Raw genomic sequence first — 21,009 nt, forward strand, 5'->3', positions numbered from 1 at the left:
AAAATACACTTGCCCAGGATATTCTCCAAACCTCCAAGCCATTTGTGTGTCAAAAATCCCTCAGGCTGGGGGATGCTGCAGTGTTCCTCACCACTGGGTTTATTTTATTCCTATTCCTATTCCTATTCCTATTCCTATTCCTATTCCTATTCCTATTCCTATTCCTATTCCTATTCCTATTCCTATTCCTATTCCTATTCCTATTCCTATTGCTATTTATTCATGCCATGTTTTCCTGCCTCATTACAGGAGGAAGGGAGGGAATGAAATAGCAGAGTTGCTCCTTGACTCCTTCTTCCCTTGCCTGGCCTTCCCCATCCTTTCCATATCCCTTTCCCTGGGATATTTATGCAGAAGGGAATGATGTTCTGAGCATTTGTGACTCTCATGGCCACAGATCAGTCTCAAAACTGACTGTGAAATTTTCTTAATTTGGGAAGATGAGCAGGAAGGTGCAATGTGTCTTTAAAAAGCTCCTTGCCCAGGGAGACCTGGGTCCAGCACATCACCCAAGAGCCCGAGAAATTTGATAGATGAGTCTCCAACATTCCTGTCATGTCTCCCCTTCTCGTTTTGCCCCCTTCCCCAGGCTGGAAGTGCTGAGAGGCGTGCTGTGAGGTCTGCCTTGTGTCCAGGAGCCTGTCAGAGCTGGGACATGCAGCCCATGGCCTGCAGCTGGACTCACAGCAGCCTCCATCAAGCACTCATCCAAACAATGCCCTGGGCTTCGGCACTCCCTTGTTTTGAAAGTCACAGTTATTTGTATCAGCAAAGCATGCAAAGAGTGTCCCAAAGCAAGAGGGAGGGGGGAGAGAAAGAGGGAGGGGGGCAGAGAGTTTCTGTGCCTGATGGGATCACACAGAGAAACAGGGAGAGATGCATTACTTGGGTTTGATATTTAACAGAGCATCAGTGTTTTTGGGGAGAGCCCCAAGTGCCATGGCTGTGAGGGGACCTGGGCTGGTGCAGGCAGAGCAGAGGCAGAGCTGGTGCACGCAGACCCTGTTTGGATTTGATATTAAACAGAGCATCAGTGTTTTTGGGGAGAGCCCCAAGTGCCATGGCTGTGAGGGGACATGGGCTGGTGCAGGCAGAGCAGAGGCGGCCCTGTGAGGATCCAGCTCCCCCTTGGGAGCTCCACAGGCAGAGGAGAGCCATGGGAACAGCAATGGGAACAGCAATAATGGGGTTTGAAACTGCTGCTGAATGCACACAGGGTCTGCAGATTGTGTGACAGAGAAAATCCCCCAGCTGGGGTTCTGGGAGAGCAGGGAATATGAAATCCTTTTTCTCCAGCAGATTCTACACAGGAATGACCTGGGGACATGAGAGACAGTGATAAGTGACTCTCTCCATCCCCTTTTATCCTGTTTACAATACAGAGGCTTTCCTTGAACAAAACCCTTTTTTTCCTCTCCATGCTCCTGGCTGTTGTGTCTAAATGAGCCAATTTGCTGAAGAACTCCTCCTGGAAGGACTTGAAGTCTAACAAGAACAGACGCTGGGTTGCAGCATGTTGTTTCTGGCAAAAATCAATTTCTTGACAAAAGAACAGAAATCTGTTCTTGTATTTCAGTGCTTGCCATTTCATCAGGGCTCCTGTGATACCTCTCCCAGCCTTGGCCAGGAGGGAATCCCAGAGTCTATTTCCATTCAACCTATTTCCAGAAGTGTTTGAAAATGGGGTCTAATGGCTCAGGGAAGGGGGAGTGGATGTGTTTGTTGCTGCTGCAGTTAATGGTTTTGTTGATATGCTGTTTATCCTTGGGCTGATGTGATTTCTGGGGCTTGAGCTGCTGTTTGACATCCAGGGGATAATCTCTTGCCAGAGGCTGGCTGGCTGCACGGCAGGGCAGGGCAGACTGAGCTTGATGCATCATCTGAGACACAAGAGATGGACCCACAGGGACAGAATCTCTCATTAATTAAAGATGTGTTGTTGTTCCCCTCTTTTCTAGCTGTGTGGTGCTCAGGGATGTGTTCTCCTGTGACAAGGCTGCATTCTTCAGGTGCTCACCCTGAACTGCAAATGAGCAGCAACAGAAACAAGCCAACACTTTGGAGGCTGTTCCAGCCCCCAGGTTTCCCAATTTGCCCTGCCTCACATCAGGAGGTGTCTGCCTTCAGCTTCCCCATCTCGGAAAATATTTTCTCACTTTTCCTCCAACGTTTGTCATCTTTCAGTAGCTTGAATTTTTGCTGTACAGTTATTTTGGTTTTGCCTAAGTCAAGTGCAGCACAACGCTGAGGGTGCTGAAGGAAGCTTAGGATTTAAATCAGTGCATTTTTTTCAATAGTATTTGAGTATTTTATCTGGATGGACACAGTTTAAGACATTATTATTGTTGATAAAGCAGGTTTCCCTTCACACCACAAGTGGGACAGGCAGCACAAACCCAGAAAAGGGCTCAGCATCAGGGGGCATTCAAAGCCTGAGGAACAAGTGTAAAATGACAATATTTAATAAAAGGAAGAAATAGTGGAGAAGGAGAGAGCTGAGTGCTTGTCTGGACCAAGAGGACAGAGGCTACAAACTTTTCAATTATTGATCTTGTGGTACGGAATTGAATGCTTTACAGAACACAAGCCTTTCCCAATTTTCCCCAATCAAGCTTTTATTAGCGTGAAATTACATTTGTTGACAAGACCTATTTTCCATTAAACCACAGTGACAAGACAGAGTTATGGTCCTAATTTCAGCTTTTTAATCAATCAGAGTTTGTACCTGTACCTGTACCCGTACCCGTAGCCGTACCTGTGCCCCTCCCGCCCCTCACGGTCCCGCCCGGTCCCTCCCCACCCCTCCGGTCCCTCCCGCCCCTCACGGTCCCTCCCGGTCCCTCACCGCCCCGTCCGGTCCCTCACACCGCTCACCGCCCCGCCCGGTCCCTCCCGGTCCCTCACCGGTCCCTCCCGGTCCCTCACCGCCCCTCCCGGTCCCCACACCGCTCACCGCCCCGCCCGGTCCTTCACCACCCCTCCCGGTCCTCCCGCCCCTCACGGCCCCGTCCGGTCCCTCACACCGCTCACCGCCCCGCCCGGTCCCTCACGGTCCCTCCCGGTCCCTCACCGCCCCTCACGGTCCCCACACCGCTCACCGCCCCGCCCGGTCCCTCCCGGCCCTCACGGTCCCGCCCGGTCCCTCCCGGCCCCGCCCCGCGCGAGCCATGCCGGTCCTGCAGCGCCCCCTGGCGGCCCCGCGGGGCTCTGCAGGGGCGGGAGCGCGGCCCGGGAGGAGGCGGAAGTGGAAGGGGAAGCTGCGTGAGGCGGCGGGGCCGGAAGTGGCGGGAGGTGACGTGTGCGGAGCGGAGCCGGTGCGGGATGGAGGGGCTGTACCAGCAAACCAACAAGTGCGTGAGGGACTGGGGCGTGTGAGGGACTGAGGGGTGTGTGAGGGGCTGTACCGGCAAACCAACAAATGCATGAGGGGCTGGGGGGTGTGAGGGGCTGTACCGGCAAACCCACAAGTGCGTGAGGGACTGAGGGGTGTATGAGGGCTGTACCAGCACACCAGCAAGTGCGTGGGAGGTGAGGGATATTTGTGAGGGACTGGGGGGTATGTGAGGGATTGAGGGGCGCGTAGAGGGGCTGTACCAGCAAACCAACGAGTGCGTGAGAGACTGAGGGGGATATGAGGGATTGAGGGATGTGTGAGGGCTGTACCAGCACACCAACAGGTGCGTGGGGGGCTCCGGGGTATGTGTGAGGGACTGGGGTGTGTGTGAGGGATTGAGGGATGTGTGAGGGGCTGTGCCAGCAAACCAACAAGTGCGTGAGGGGCTGAGGGGTGTGTGGGGGATCGAGGGAGGTCTGAGGGGCTGTACCGGCAAACCAACAGGTGCGTGAGGGATTGCGGGGTGTGTGACAGATTGAGGGATGTGAGGGAATGAGGGCTGTGTGAGGGCTCGGGGTGGTTGAGAGATTGAGGGGTGTAAGGGATTGAGGGGTGCGTGAGGGGCTGACGGGTGTGTGAGGGCTCGGGAGCTCCGTGAGAGATCGAGGGGTGCGGGAGAGAGTGAGAGGGATGTGAGGGCTCGGGGTGTGTGAGGGCTGTCCGGAGGATCGGGGGCAGACCCGCAAACCGAGTGTGTGTGGGGCCGGGCTGGGTGTGCGGGATCCCGGGGCTGACACCCCACAGATCTCAGCACCCTTAAAAAGCGTTTCCCCATAAAAAACCCAATTCTGGAGGGGGCAGAACCGCGTGTGCCACGTCAGCCCCGCGGGCTCGGCCGGCCCGGGGCACCGGGAGCGGGGATTGCCGCTCATCGCTGCCGGTTTATTTAAAACACACCCGTTTGTAAGGAATTCTGCAGCAGGGTTTGAGGGGCTGCCGCAATTTAAACCACCTCTGGAGACGTGGGGCTGCTTGAGGATAAGCCCCACATTTCACAGATAATGTCTGGAGAGGGAGGAGTGGTTTGGGAATTGCAAAATAAGGCAAAAAATCTCGTGGTTCTGTTGGTAATCCATGTGGAGTAACTCACGGGAAAGGGGCCAAAGGACACAGTTCAGCCAATATTCCAGATTTCCGTGGTAATTTGCATTTTGTGGGGCTCTGTTAAGGAAGGTGGGGTGGTAACAGACTTGAATTGAATGTTGTGTTGAATCCTCATTTCTCTGTCACTGAATAGTGATACAGTGACCCTGCAGGGGAGAGCAGGACATCCTGCTGGAGATCTGGAAATGCAGGAATGGCGCAGCAGCTGTTAGGGATATGGGCACTGGTGTTGTCCTGTTCCCATTTCTGAACTGCCACATTTTGTGATCATTGAGTGGTTCAGGTTGGAAGGGACCTTAAAGCCCATCTAGTTCCAGAAGAATTTAACAACCATAAATACTTTTTTTTCTTTTATTTTTCTATGCCACTGCTTGTCCAGCCACAATATTTTTTTCTTATCATTACAAGCTTTTAATTTCAGTTGATGCCTGTGAATTCACATGCTGTGAGACCATGAAAATCATTCCCACTGTCATCTCCAGACCAAGCTGAACAGCTGTTTTCTTGTAGAAAAGCTGATCTGTGTTTTTCATAACCTTCACCTTGATTTGTGTTTTTAAATAAAGTTACTTTGTAGGTGCATATGAGGTGAGAGCACAACTTGCTTCCTGCTGAGGACCTGGATTGGTGGTCAGGGCTGGGCTGTCTGCTCTGGCACTGTGTTGCTGATTCCTGTGCTCTTCTAAAAAGTGCATTTCAGTAAAAAAAAAGCTGAAAAGTGAGGTGCTGAGAAATGCTTTTATGTCTGTTTGCTGACTTTTCTGTTCATTTTCTCTTTGTGTCCTGACAGGCAGGTCCATGAGGTCCAATCTTACATGGGGCACCTGGAGACTTCAGACAAAGAGTCAGTGCACTGTAAGTGATGAGTGGGGTTGATTTAATTTGCATCTTTAACCTTGTGTGCCTTCTCATTAAATTTACAATCATTATTGGAACAAATTTAGCTCCTGACCCACTGTGATCAGCTGCTGAGACACATCACCAATTCAGAAAGCATTGAAATCGTGTTGCTGTTTAACTTCAATAAGGTGATATTTTGTATGAGGACAGAGCAGAAAAGACAGGACAAGAATTTGCTTCATCTTCCTGTTATAATCCTTTAACTGACAGAGAGTGGATGCTTCATTAATCTCATGGTAGAATGCCAGATTTTTGGTGCTGTTAGATTTTGGAGCTCATGGTCAGGGTGTCTGTGCAGCCGTCAGAATAATCAGATCAAAACCCCCACACTGAAGCACTCATGGAGGTTTTTGAACACCTGGAGTTAATGAACACCTTGGTGTGGACAGAAGTTCAGACTGAGAGCATCTCTGGGCTGGTTTGTCAGAAAGCTGAGATGTGACTGAGCCTGCCCTGCTGTGGTGTTATTCCCTCAGCATCCACCAACTGGCAGCTTTCCCCTAAAGATGCTCAGTGCAGTTTTGGGGAAAATGCTGTGATTTTGTGTGCTCCTGACATTCCTGCTCCATCAGTCAGAACCTGTGATTCCACCTGCTTATGGGAACTGTGTAGAACCACTGGGTCTGAAATTACCTCAGTAAATTGGACTATAACCCTGTCCTGATAAATGACTGTAATGATGAGATGCTCTGATATGTGTGACAGGACTTTTTACCCCAGTGCACAATTGGCACATGAATTTTGGACCTGTGTTTGAACCCTTGATTCCTGCCTGAGTCACTAATGATGGGTTTCATCAGGAACTTCTGAGGTGAAAGGACACTGCATTGGCTGGATGCATTTCTGCACATGTTCACTGACTTCTCTTGCCTTAAACACATCTGGGAAACATGACTGGGCTCTAGGAAGAGCTGTGATAAATTTCCTATCAAAATAGCAATTACTAATAGAATTAGTAACTATATGTATAATATATAACTTATTATTATTATTATACATTATATATTATTATGCTATAGATTATATAATGTAATGTAATATAATGTAATGTAACATAATGTAATGTAATATAATTTAATATAATATAATGTTTTATATTATATATATTATATAATATTATATTATTGTATATATTGTTTATTATATTTATAGTATGATTATATATATAACTATATACATATGTAATGTATGAATTTTAATTTATTCCAAAAAATAGAATTACTAATTCTGCTTGTGTGGTTTTTGTGGTGGTTGTATTACTCCTTCTGCAATGCCAGACTTCCCTGACTGCTGTTCACTGGGGGTGATTTTGAAAGTCCTGAAAATTAGTATAATTTGCCATTTTGCTTCTATTACTTGACACCATTTCAAGAGGTAGGATTATGTAGTTTACACAGTTTACAGTCAGTTCACCAGTACACAGTTAATAAATGAATAAATATATGCATCTATGTCTGTAAATTTACTAGTGTGTATTTCAGAATGTATGGAAAACGGGATTATCCATGGTCGAAGAGCAGGAACAGGGAGTAGGAAATCAAACTTTCCAACTTTGAGCACAAATAGTCCCTTCTTGCTCAGAAAAAATGTGCAGTGATGTAATTTGGTCTGACAAAAGCTGCTGTAACTGTCTGTCAGCTCTCCTGTGTTGAATTCAGCTGCAGTACATGATGGGGGGAGCTGGATTAGCACAATTTCATTGATTTGTCTCAGGATGTGAGTCAGTCACTCCCTGGCTGTGTGAGATCCCGGGGCAGAGATGAGGTTGTGAGTGCTCTTTGCTTCTCTGGGTGCTGCTGGGAGTGGTTTTCTGGGCACTCCTGGTGTGTGGAGTGGCTGGCAAGTGGTTGATGATGCTTCTCTGTGTTCTTGCGACAGCAGATACTGCTGAGGGAACAGGAAGGGGCTGCATGGGGGAATATGTGGGCTTGAAATCCTAATTCTGATGGGGAAAGAGGCTCAGATGTCTGGAACAAGCAGGTGCTTTCCTAGCTGCCTTCTCAGAGGAGGAGGGAAAGGTGAGAGTGTCAAATTACTGGGCTAAAGAAGTGACATTTCATTGTATTTATAGTTCTCAGTTACCTGATTATTTTCATCCGGTAAAGATTTGAATCTGTCAGTTTTTACATATTGCTTTGAATGCTTTTGAGCATTTGCCTTTATCAGATTGCAGTTGTCTAATTCAAGTAAAATCCTGTTTTTATTTCCTTGCAGTGGTAGAAAATGAGATTCAGGCAAGAATAGACAACATATTCAGCAACTTGGAACGTCTGGAAATCCTGTCCAGCAAAGAACCTCCCAACAAGAGGCAGAGTGCCAAACTGTGAGTTCACTGCTTTGCTGTGATTGTGCAGGGTAGTCTTTGTAATTATTTTAATTAAATTTACTGAAGCCCTTTGCTTTTCATTTGTGTGGAATCTTTATACTTTGCATAACTCATCTCTGTGTTCTAGAGTAGAAAAATTGAGGCACAGAGTCAAAATCACTTTCCTGCATTTAACCCCAGGATCATGAGAATCTTTAAAGCTGGAAAAGGCCTCAAAGATCATCAAGTCCAGACTGGTGATGCAGCTGGATTCATGGCTCTGTTCTCAGATGATGTTCTTCTGTTCTCTTGAATGCTCTCTCTGTCACTTGCTTTTAATGGTATTTTGGAGGTAGAGAGTAAAATTCCTTCATTTGGTGTCATTTGCTCTGGGCCATTTTCCAAGCTGTTGGTGACTGAAATAAAGAGGTTTCTAAAGTGAACAATGCTTTGGGCAGGAGGCTGGACCACGGACATCAGGACTTGCTGTTCTTAATTAATTCTGTGACTCAGTTATTAATGATCAGTCCAAAAAGGTCCTTGTAGATAGTAGGGGTGGATTTCATGTCACCTGTATTAATGAAAGAGGCCAGTATCTTAAATAGTCATGGATTTCTTTGTAGAATCCTGGAATGGTTTGGGTTGGAAAGGGCCTTAAAGATCAGTTCCAACCCCTGCCATGGGCAGGGACACCTTCCACTAGACCAGGATAGTCTGGGGATCATTAAAATTTACCAATCAAACATTAAATTTTATCAATCATTTAATCAGGGCCAGTGGACTGCTGGACATGATTTGTTTCAGCCCAGTGGAGAGGTCTCAGGTGTCTCCTGTATTACCCAGTGACTTTTGAGCTCCTTTTAATAAAACCTCAAACTTCAGAACATGATGCTAATTAAAGAAACTGGAAAGCATCATCTTTTATGTGAAGGGGGAGGGTCATAACATAGAACCTGTACAAATCCTACCATCCTCCCAAATCTGTGTTAAATGAAAGATTATAACACCTGAAGAGACAATGCATGGGATAGGGTGTCCAAGACAGCTCAGGAGTTCTGCTTCACATTCTGTCATTAGCCTGGAGGCTAAATAATTGATTAAAATGAATAATCACCTGTGAAGTAATCACCTGTGTAGTAGAAAAATGAGACAGGGAGGATGTAGGTGTGGAATTTCAGCCTAGCATAGGATGTCCTGCATCTTGTAGAGAAGTAGAACCCATCATTCCTTGTTATTCATTGCTGTTAATTTACAGTGCTCCTTTGCTGGTACAAAAAGCACCAGAAAAGCAGAGTCTTCAGAAAAGCAGTTTGCCAGCTGGGGGCTAAGTACAAATCACGAAACAGGAGGGGACTGCTAGGAAAGTGCCTTGAGCTGTTTGATTTTCCAGCATCAGTCTCATTACATGGCTGTGACAATGGGAAGATGCCATCAGCTCACATCCCAGACAGCAGACCAAAAACTTCATGTTACAACTTACTTTAAAACTTTTTTGCCCAATCACACAAAGCAAGAGCATATTGACAGTAGTTCTATCCAACCACCATAAGCACACATACCTGTGGTTAAAACAATATTGCTTATTTAGAATGCAATACCTACTTGTAAGCCTTAAAACACAATGCACAGAGCTCCATTATTAAGCTTAAAACTTCCTGATATCTTGCTAGGTGCACTTTTATGCAAGTTTTGTGACACTGCTTTGTTTTGGGATGTATTTGCCAGATTTAGGCATTTTTAATGCCATAAATCCCAGATTTGGTCAGGTCTGTCACACCTACAGCTCCATGGTGTGGCACGCAGTGCAAGCTTAGGGAGTTATTCTAGCCAAGCATTCATACACAGACCATTGTTCTATTTGTCCTTCCTTTTCTACTTTTTACATAATTTTTCTGCTGATCTATCTCATGGCTACTGCTTAGCTCTAATCACAGTTCTGCTGTCTCTGAGGCCTGCCTTTTGCAGCTTTCCCAAACCCCTCTGATTTTATGGATTCCCACCAAGCAGAGTGTTTTTGTGCTGCTGCTCCTTTGCAGGCGAGTGGACCAGCTGAAATACGACGTGCAGCACCTGCAGACAGCCCTGAGGAACTTCCAGCACCGCCGGTACCTGCGGGAGCAGCAGGAGCGGCAGCGGGAGGAGCTGCTGGCCCGCACCTTCACCACCAATGTAAATATCCCTGCTGGGGCTCTCTGTGCTCCAGCAGCTCAGCTCCAGCAGGGGGAGGCAGGGAGATTGTAAACAGGATTGTTGGAAGCTGCTGGGAGTGTGAGTAAAGGTGGAGAGGAATAAAAATATGTGGGGAGCTCTTGTGAGGAAAAGCTGGGCTCATAAGGTAACAGAAAAAGCCTCCAGAAGCTGCTGCTCCTCTTTTATCCAGTGCAATCCGCCTGGATTTACATAGCAGTTGTAGAAAAGCTTGGCTCATAGAAAACGGATCCAGAAGCTGCTGCTCTTGTTTCATCCAGTGCAATCCACCTGGATTTACATAGCAGTTGTAAAAGGGTCAGTGAGGTAGGTTCCAAAGTGTACATTTCACTTGGATTTGTGTCAAATGTTTGCCAGATCCTGAGATCTGTGAAAAGCCTCCCTCCAGCAGGGAGGAGGCAGGGAGATTGTAAACAGGATTGTTGGAAGCTGCTGGGAGTGTGAGTAAAGGTGGAGAGGAATCAAAATAACTGAGGAGCTCTCGTGAGGAAAAGCTGGGCTCATAAGGTAACAGAAAAAGACTCCAGAAGCTGCTGCTCCTCTTTTATCCAGTGCAATCCACTTGGATTTACATAGCAGTTGTAAAAGGGTCAGTGAGGTGGGTACCAAAGTGTACAGGATTTTTGTCAAATGTTTGCCAGATCCTAAAATCTGTGAAAAGCCTGGGTGTTACACACCCTGCTGGCAGCAGGTGTCAGCAAACTTCAGTGTAGCTGAACACAAATCACACAGGTGGGACAAAGCTCTTGCTTTTTGCCTAGAAATGAGTCAAAAGTTTGTAATAACATCAATGTGGTCCAGCTGTTCTTGTTAGTTCCTCCATTAGGAAGTCACCCCAGTGCAAATTGCTGGAGGAATTTGGCTCTGAATAATGTAGGCTTGCTTTCAGATTTCACTTCTCTGCAACTGAAAAGTTAGTCTGGGGTTTTATTTTTTTTAAATTTTGTTTGTTTGTTTTTATTAAGTTTTTTGTTTTGTTTTGATTTGGTTTTGTTTTTCTAAGACTATTTTTACATTTTTCTTTGATTTCCCTCTTTATTTCCCTTCTTTGTTAAAGGCATCTCACCTAACATTTTGTCAGTCATTGTCAGGACAAGAAAGAAACCATATGAGCAATCCTAATAAATTGAGATTTGGGCAGTTTGATGCATTTCTCAAAGCCTGCCATAAAGATAATGTCTGGTATTTTGTTGGCTATTTTAAAATTATAAACAAGTCTTGAAGGAAACACTGCCATTTGCTGTTTTTAAATATTGTGGTGTTTCCCTGCAAGTAGGGACAAGTTTTCCTACAGGAAAATTTGCTGTTCAGAATCAACAGGCTTACAGATGCAAAATATAGAGCAGATGGGTTATTTTCTCCTTCAGATGTTGAAAGGTATGGTAGATTTAAAAATACACAATTACTTTGTATTTCTTTTTAGCTTGCTACAAAAATGTGGCTTTAAAATGATCCCTTAATAGGAAAATGATGATTTATTTATCAGTTATCAGCCTCTCTTGGTTACATTTTTCCACAGTTCCTATTAATATACTCCCTTATTCTATCAGAGATGTCAGCTGAGTGTGTGAGTAAATCACTGGAACATCCAGAACAGCTTTTGGAAATCAGATGTAGCAGTGTTGTGAACAGTTTGCTTAATTCAGGAGTTAAAAATGGTTTTTATCTTTAAAGCCTTTCTTTGTACCTGGAGAAAATCACAAGCAGCAAAACAGAGCTCTGGTGCCATCCCATCTCCTTGTGGTGGGGGGGGTCACAAATCTACTTCTCTATTTTTATTGCTGCCTTGTAGTGGATAAAAAAACCTTGTACAGAAATGAAATCTGCTGGTTTGAAGGTTGTTAAATATCTGGAATAAGAGCCAGTCACATGGAAACCCAAGTGCTTCTGCTCAGACAATTCACATGACTGTGAATTCTGCCTTTGGTTCTTGTTCTGAGCACCTGGAGCAGTGATCAGTGTTCCAAACACTTGTCCCTTACAGTCCCCAGTTCCTGCTCTAAACCATGTGGGGGTAGTGAGGCATTTCCTTGCCCCTCTGGATGGAGTTGTGTCCAGAAACAGCCTCCTGTTTCTGGCACAGGGGTGATCCCATCCCTACCTTCCTGTGCAGATTAGTTTTACCTTTTTACTTCCATTTCAAGATTCTCAGCTCCTAGTTGAGTGAATGCATCTTTTCTGGAAAAACATGAAAAATACTAATTTTTAATAATTTTTTTTAAAATAGGGCCCTGGGTGAGGAGTGAGCCAGAGCTCAGGGAACCAGGCCCATGTCTGCCCTCACTGCCAGAAATTTGTTTAGAATGTCATCTCCAAACATTTTTTTCATTTTTGTTGCTCAGAAATGTGGTGTGAAATCGTCCACAAATCTTTCACTTGCAGTGATCAATGACTAAACACCTTCTTGGTGTTTAACATCTGTTAGCTTTGATGTTCTTTCCTGTAGTATCTTTTCCCACTGAGATTATAAAAATTCTCTGCTTTTGCTCTTTTCATCCTTGAGATCTCATTACAGTTGAGCAGCTGCTCAGCTTTACCTTTTGGCTTCCTCCCTATCTTCTCTAAGTGACTCTTTTCACTCAAATATCAATGTTGTATTTAAAATCATTATAAAATAATGTAAGCAGAGTCCTGGCAGTCCTGTTGGGTTCTGGCTGTCTGCTGGTGCTTTTTGTGTTTCTGAGTGAGCAGGTAACCGAGTCCCTGCTTTCCCCACAGGACTCTGACACCACCATCCCGATCGACGAAACCTTGCAGTTTAATGAATCCCTGCAGAGTGCCCACCGAGGCATGGATGAGCTTATTGGCAGTGGCACCAACATCCTGGCGGGGCTGAGGGACCAGAGAGTCACATTAAAGGTGGGGGCATCACTTTTTACCACAAAGACCCCACATTTTTCTGTCTTCATGCTGATCAGGCTAAGTAAAATCAATATATGTGTTGTTTCAGTACATTGCTCCAAGCTGAGGATGCTGGAAAGGCCCAAATTTCATTTAAACAACTTGAAATCTTTACATTTTACCATCCTGTTAGGAATACCTTCAAGATCTCTTGGGGCTGGCTGGCCTTCACCTGCAGGGCAGCTTCTGGAGTGCTGAATGTTTGTTTTTCTTTGGTTGATTGTTGTTTGTTTGTTCAGGTTCAGGAGGGGCAGTAAGTGGCTGGCAGGGGGGTGTTGGTTCAGATTAGCATCACTCAGAGCAGCCACAAAGCTGCTGTAGAGCACCTGTGATTAAGATTAGTAATAAAGATAATGCACCTCAACAGTGCCTCCTTCCCTGCTGAAAACAGCTGCATTTCTGCAGGTCTCTTCAGAGCAAATATTTGCCTTTTATTTTACAGACTGTTCAAAGTGATGGTCAGTTCTGAGTGAAAAGCTCAAGGATAAAAAAAACTTTTTAATAAAAAGTGTGTGTGGAAAAACTGGACTTGTGAAAAATGTAGGGAAATGCCTGTTGTAGTCATCTTCTGATGGGGATAACTGCTGTTCTCAGTTTTGTGCTTTGTTTTGGCATGTATTTGCCAGATTTAGGCGTTTTTAATGCCATAAATCCCAGGTTTGGTCAGGTCTGTCACACCTGCAGCTCCATGGTGTGGCAGGCAGTGCAGGCCTGGTTTGCACTCGGGGAGCTGAGCTGTGCACAGGCATTTTGCTGTCCTGACCCCAGGGTTCCAGGCTGCCTGGTGTTCCCTGAGCCCTGCACAGGACCAGCACAGCTCCAAATCAGGGCTGCAGCTCCTCCTCTGCTCCCTCACTCTGGTGTGACCAGGCCCTGCACCCACAGGTCTTACATAAAGACATTAAAGCAGAGTTTGAAACTGAGTTCTTTCCAAGATGAGTTTTAGCTTCTGGTTCAGGTCACTTGTTCACTTACCTGGTGATTATGGATTTGTTTTAAGACAAGGTCCAATACTAGAAAAACCTTGCAGAAAACCCAGTGAGTGGCTCAGTGTTCATTGCAGAGGAATGGTGTTGCTGAGCAGTCTGGCCACAGGAGTGGTGGGGAGAGGGAGAAGTTCTGCTGCCAGCTCATGAGGAAAAGGCTGGAAGGACTCATTACTAATGCCTGGAGAAGATTTGGGTTGTGAATGCTTTTTGGAAGGAGCACCTTCCTTGAAGTCCCTGCATCCCTGAGAGGATTCTAGACATTTGTTCACCCTGTTGAGCACTGGGCTGCTGCACACAGGGAATTGGAGTTGATTCTCCAAGCTGGGAAATCACTGATCCAAAGTAATCTCTCATGAGGGACTGGGAGAAGCCCATGAATTCTGGAGGGTTCTTGAGAGGAAGGTGCATCTCACCACAGGAGAGCTCACAGGTGCCATAGAGGAGCCCTGGCAGGAGCTGGTGCCCTGCAGGGATGGGGAAATGCTGTTTCTTGGGGCAGCACCAGTCCTGTGTGGCTGCTTTTGCTGTCTGCAGTGACTGCCTGGTTCCTGCTGGCTCTCCCTGGGCCTCCTGGCTATTCTCCAGCCTTTGCTCTGGGCAGGGAATTGCTGGGTGTCTGTCCATGGCTGCTGGCACACACAGGCTGTGCTTTCAGGGCCATCACATTCCTGGCTGTTCAGGGGGATGTTGCTTCTCCCTTGCAGGTGAGGAAATGTCTGTTCTTGTTCCTTTTCCCCTTAACTCAGCTTTTCTTACACTGACACAGACTTTGTTGCCTGAGAACATCTGGCAGAGCAGCTGGTGTAGAGACAGCTTGCAAAGAGAAATGGGTTAATGTGGAATCATGGAACATCCCATGTTGGAAGGACCTCCCAGGGATCATCCAGTCCAGCTCCTGGCCCTGCAGACACCCCAACAATTCCACCCTGTGCATGCCTGGGAGTGTTGTCCAAATGCTCCTGGAGCTCTGGCAGCCTCCAGGAGTGACCATTGCCTGGGGAGCCTGGGCAGTGCCCAGCACCCACTGCAGGAAGATTATTTTCCTAATATCCAACCTAAGCCTCTCCATGCCCAGCTCCAGCCATTCCCTGGCTCCTGTCCCTGTCCCAGAGCAGGGATTGGAGCTGCAGCCTCACTGAGCTCTGCCCTCAGTCCCTTCTGCTCCAGCTGAACAAGTGGCCTCAGCTGCTCCTCCTCTGGCCCCTCCAGACCCTTCCTCACCCTCGTGTCCCTCCTTTGCACACTAACAGCTTTATTCTCTGTAACTTTGTGTATATTGGGTATAAATAGACAGGTATGGAATGAGTATTCCTAGATTGTCCCTTTAACTGATCCAGTTGTACAATTCCGCTCTTCCATGACTGCAGGAATTGAAGAGTTTTCCCTTTCTGTTGTTTGCTTTCATTTTAAAGTTTCATATTTGGTTTCTGTTCTCCCAGCAAGGTTTGGTTTTGTTCTGAAGCACTGTGAAAGGATTCTGCAGAGACAGGGAGGGGCTGAGCCTGAGAGCAGCATGCAGGGGGTTAATAGGAGCTGTGGGAGCTGGAGAAAGCTGATTATGTGGGACTAGCAGAGACACAACCCAACTTCAGTGAAGGGCCTGAGCTGCCTGGAACACAAGGCACTGATGATGTAGTTTGGCATTGCAAATCTCTGTTTTATGGACTGAGAAACTTCTGCATGTGGGTCTAACATAGTTGGTCTGAATTCTGTCCTTGGAGAGCCTTCCTGATCTTGAGTCAGGTTTATACTCAAAAAAAAAATCCCAATTTTCACTCTTTTGAGACCAAAAATAATGTGGGCTGAAGAAGAGAGGCTGAAGTTTTTATTTCAAAGTCAAAGCCTGGGGTTCATCACTGTGACAGGAATCTGTGCTGTTGCCCTGGCTCAGAGATGAAGGCAGTGTCACAGCACCCTGCAGTAGGGTGTTCTCTCAGGGACAGCCCGGGTGTCACCATGAGGGACTGTCCATTGTCCCTGGTGTGGCAGGGCCCCTCCTGGCACACATGGATGTGAGGAGAGTCCACAGGTCACTGTGCCCAGCTTTCCTCAAGGGTCCTCCTCACCTCCTGTGCCACCAGGACTCTGCAGCCCTGAGTCCTCTCCCTTCTCCCCTCTCAGGGCAATGTCCCACCCTGACCTGTGCCTGGAGCACATCTCTGGGCCTGTATTTCATACTGATTCCTCCAACCACTGCCCTGAAATAAAGCAGGAGGGGAGGATTCCTGTTGTGTCCCTGCTGCTGATCTATTGGTGGGATCCATATTCCCAATAACACCAGGTGTCCTGCCTGCAGCACCCTGTGCTTTTCTGTGGAAGGATTTCAGGGAATGGCATTAATTACACGTTTATCTGCCTTTTTTCTGCTATTTACCTTGCTACTGTCTGCACCTCCTCAGTCTCTGTTGGTATGAACTGTACTTTAGCAAGGGGAGCTCTGCACAAAACCTTGGCTGGTTGGAGCTCTTTTTAGACTGTAACTGGAACAGAACCAGCAGAACTCTTACTCCTCCTGAAGGAGTGCATTTTTCTGAGACACTTTTTATCTTGTCTCTGTCCAGACAGATTGTTTTGTGTCTTTAGCCACATTCCTGTTCATGTGTATTAATTAATTAGTCCCACTTGTTTCCTGTGGTGTTTGTGAGGTCCCCAGGACGAGGTGAGAGATCTGACTCCAAGTTCTCAGAAGGCTGATTTATTATTTCATGATATTATATTAAAGAATGCTATACTAAAACTATACTAAAGAAAGAGAAAAGATACATCAGGAGGCTTAACAAAAATGAATAATTAAAACCTGTGACTCCTCAGAGCCTCGACACAGCTGGACCATGAGTGGTCATTAAATTAAAAAAATTCACATGCTGGGTAAACAATCCCATGGAACTGTGTTTTTCTTCTCCAAGTCACATTCCAAAGCAGCAAAACAGGAAGAAGCTGAAGCTTCCCAGCTTCCCAGGAGAAGAAATCCTGGCGAAGGGATTTTTCAGAAAATATCATGGTGAGAGTTTCCAGGGTCCCATGGCCACCTCCTGTGAATGGTAGGGATGGTTGGCTGAGAGAAGTTAGAACCCATCTGTGACCGTGTTCACAGGGGTCCGAGATGAGGGAAGAGATGAGGATCTGACTCCATGTTTCAGAAGGCTTGATTTATTATTTTATGATATATATTATATTAAAACTATACTAAAAGAATAGAAGAAAGGATTTCATCAGAAGGCTGGCTAAGAATAGAAAAAGAAAGAATGAATAACAAAAGATTGTGGCTTGGACAGAGAGTCTGAGCCAGCTGACTGTGATTGGCCATTAATTAGAAACAACCACATGAGACCAATCACAGATGCACCTGTTGCATTCCACAGCAGCAGATAACCATTGTTTGCATTTTGTTCCTGAGGCCTCTCAGCTTCTCAGGAGGAAAAATCCTAAAGAAAGGATTTTTCATAAAACATGTCTGTGACACCCATCACTCACCCCCCATGATGAAACACTGTTGCACTGTGGAATAAGAAGGCTCAGAGCCTGAGGGTGATTGTGTCTTTGCTGTTTTATTGTCCTCAGGGCACGCACAAGAAGATCCTGGACGTTGCCAACATGCTGGGGCTGTCCAACACGGTGATGCGGCTGATCGAGAAGCGCGCCTTCCAGGACAAGTTCCTCATGCTGGGGGGCATGGCTGTCACCTGCCTCATCATGTTCCTTGTGGTGCAGTACCTGACATGAGCTGCTGACCTCCTGCAAGAAGACTGCCTCCAGAACTGAATTTCCTCTGGGTGCTGCTTTGGATGAGCCCTTCCCATGGACTTCGGAGTTTACAAATCCCACTGGGACAGCGTCACGTGGAAGGCACGTTGGGAAATGGATGTTTCTGGAAATGGGACACTGTGCTTGAGAATGGCCCTGTGAAAACAACCCCTGGCCTTTACTGCTCTCCCCTCAAGCCTGCAGGTTAATAGGAAGCAGAAGTGAACGTTGTGCTCAGCTCTAGCAAGGCATGAATGTCCCTTTGGGCACGCAGGGACAGGAGGATGCAGAGGATCCTAGCATGCCGCCAGTCTTCCCTGTGCTGGCCAGCACTGACCTGACCCCCTGCATTTTGCAGTGCTAGAATGGTACAGAGAATTTTACAGTGTTCATGGGCCTGAGTTCAGCCTGTGAGACTGAGTGTGCAAAAAGAGCTGGGAAGTGAAGGGCTCCCATCTGCTTGGAGGAAGAGGAGGAGGTGTGGGGAAGAGTCTTAGAACACTGTTATAACCTCAGTTAACTTCACACACAGTATTACCCAGCACACATCTCTGGTTTAGGCTGAAGTGCTGCTCTGCTCCTCTGAGGGATGTTCTGGTGCCTCTCTCTGCCCTGCTGCTTCCCAGGGGTGCTGAGTGGCACTCCCTCCTGCTTCCACTGGGATGCACATCAGGCCTGTGGCATCTCCCTGGGCCTCTGCCCAATCTAGCCTCCAAAATGGACATTGCTGATGCTGCAGCACAGAGCTTTGGGGAGCTGTGTTCATTTCCTGAGGTGCTGGTTGGGGGCTCTGGAGCTGGAACTTCTGAGTGGGTGGAGCAGGTGAGGCCCCCTGTACTCCCTAGAGGTGTGGGATTGGTCACAGAGCTGGAACAGGTTCTGCACACCAGAGGAATGGTGGGATCAGCACAACAGGCCCTGGCACTGAACATCAGCTTGGTCAGGGGAGTTTCCTCAAGTCTGTGCCTTGGGATGGAGAATCCCCACCCTTGGGAAGGGCATTCCTGTGCTACCCTTTGCACCTGTGGAGTTCCTGTGAAGGACGCTCAGATGTGTCACCTCCTGGGGGTGGTGCTGGCTCACACTCATCCCTCTGGAGTCATTCCCTGTCCCAGTGAAACATTGGAGCTGTGAGATCCTTGCCTGGCACTGCTTCCCCTGCAGCCTGGGGGTGTCTGGTGGAGGTGGCATTTTGGGCATCATCCATTTCAATCACCCTGCAGATCCATTCCCATCCCCATGTGTGGCAATTCTGGAGCATTCCCTGGTGTCTGACAGTGGCACACATGGGTCATACACAGATGATGTGGCCTTGTGCTGGCAATTCCTCCCCTGTTTCCTGTCTGGAATGGTTGTGGGTCTCTGGATTAGTAACTAATCACAAGTTCTACATTCTGCTGACTGCACTGAGCTTTACTTTCATTATGTGGTCTGTTGCAAACTGGGAGAAAGGGTTTTAATAACTAAAAAAACTGTTAGAATGAATTTTAGGGAATATGGGACAGGGCCATGCTGGTGACCAGAGCTGGGGTGACCAGTGGCCCCTGTTCATGGGCCTTTCCATGTGTTTGATACTTTTCTGCTATTTCTCCAAGTGTTTCCTGCTCTTGGAGTTCCCCATTTGTCCAGGTTTTCCAAGGAAATACTGCAGCAAAGCACGCATGGAGCTGGTTTTCACTTGAGCCCAAGGAAGTAAGGAATTACAAGGAAAAGAGGGAATCTGCAGTGATGGAGCATCTGTCTGGCTGTGTAACAGAAATCATAAATCCAAATTTGCCTGAAATTTATTTTGGATATGAAATCTGATGGATTCAGCCCTTGAGAGGGCAGCTGAGCACTTGCAAGGGGTCCCTGGCAAATCTCAGTTCTGATGAACTGATGCAGTTCCACTGGATTTTACAGTGTTGGGGTTTAAGGCTGTCGCTGTTTGAAGTTTCTGTAGTTGTGACCTGGTGTAGCAGGGTTTGTCTTACACCAAGATGGGACTCTGGCCAATCTCTTTCCTTTTGGGCTGTGGTAGGAGCCATAAGATACTTGGAACTGGATTTTTCTTCTGTTTCTGAGCCTAGCTTGCCATTTTAATAGATATTTTCCTGTTGATTTATTTTGCCTCCTGGAGTCTCCTTGTCCCTGCACAGGCTGATTTCCCCTTGGTCAGCCAAGTGTCCTTGCTACCCATGACATCCAAAGGTGACACTTGGGGCTTGAAGGAACCACCTGGGGTGCTGCATTTGGGGACATGTGACATCAGAAATGTTTGTGGTGCCAGGAAATCCAAAGAGATTTCCAGGGGCATCTCAGGTGGTTTGTGTGAAACCCAAAAACCCCCATGGCAATGGGACACGGGTGGTTCCTTCAAGCCCCACATCTCCCCTTTAGCTGCAGTGGGAATGAGCTGGAGCCCTGCTGGGATTGTGGTCCCTGCCAAAGGAAATGAGCTGGAGCCCTGGAGGCTTTGCTGCTGCAGCTTGGTGGTGTTTCCTTCCTCAGCAAACACCTCACTCACTTCTGCTTCCAATCTGTGGCATGAGTTCCAGCTCTGGGGTGAGCTGGTCTCTCTGGAGGGGACTCTGTGGGAATTCACTTGCCTCTGCAATAAAACTTTTTATTTTACCAGTATTTTATACATAAAGGAACAAGGGTGGGACGTGATTCATGTGATGTTCTGTGAATAAAGATTTTTTTCAAAATGAAAGGGTTGTTTTTTTTTTTTTACCTTAACCAACATGTTGGGGCCAAAATAAACAAGCTGGTTCACTGTGGATAGGGGAGGGAGCCACGGGGCTGGTGTGGGGGGCTCCCCTTTGGGTCACAGTAGGAAATGGCCCCACTGCACTGGGGTTGGAAGGAGCAGGAGCCTGTGCTGGGTGTGAAAAACACCAATCACTTGCTTTTAAAATTTTAAAAGTTTAATAATAATAATAAAATTATTATAAAAATAGCAATACAATTAGAGTGATAATAATATGGACAATTTGAATTAGGACAATATGAGACAATAGAAACAAAGAGTTACAGATGTCCAGGTACCTCTTTCTGGGCAGCACGAGCCCGAAAAGGACCCATGTTAACAGAGGATTAACCCTTTAAAGCAACAGCCTGTTGCCTATTCATACACCTCATCCATGATGCATAAATTCCATTCAAATACAGGATTTTGTCTGGTCAGTGTCAACTTCTTCCTCTGAATCTTAACAAATTCATTTCTCCTGATAATGGAGCAATAAAGTCTTTTTCTCTGAAAGATTGAGGTGTCCTGTGGCTGCTATCTCACTGTGAGTCCTTTCTTTAAAAAAGTATCCTACATAGCATAGTTTCTATTTTAACAATTTTTTTATAGACTAAAACTATATTTAACACAATACTTAAGAGAATTAATACAGCATTACTTTCTAACACAACACATATAATATTCACTTTAATATTTGCAAAAAGCCAATCATAAAATATGCATTTTTTACACT

General features: G+C 46.5%; 1 protein-coding gene across 1 annotated transcript; it reads left to right on the forward strand.

Moving 5' to 3' along the window:
* Positions 1 to 3,280: 3,280 nt before the first annotated feature.
* Positions 3,281 to 20,230, forward strand: GOSR2 (golgi SNAP receptor complex member 2). The gene is made up of 6 exons (XM_030966472.1): positions 3,281 to 3,350; positions 5,289 to 5,353; positions 7,613 to 7,721; positions 9,740 to 9,872; positions 12,630 to 12,770; positions 17,363 to 20,230. The coding sequence occupies exons 1-6, from the start codon at positions 3,322 to 3,324 to the stop codon at positions 17,522 to 17,524; spliced, it is 639 nt and encodes a 212-aa protein (XP_030822332.1). The 5' UTR covers positions 3,281 to 3,321; the 3' UTR covers positions 17,525 to 20,230.
* Positions 20,231 to 21,009: the final 779 nt, after the last annotated feature.

This window comes from Camarhynchus parvulus, chromosome 27, assembly GCF_901933205.1.
Source record: "Camarhynchus parvulus chromosome 27, STF_HiC, whole genome shotgun sequence".
Taxonomy (NCBI): Eukaryota; Metazoa; Chordata; class Aves; order Passeriformes; family Thraupidae; genus Camarhynchus; species Camarhynchus parvulus.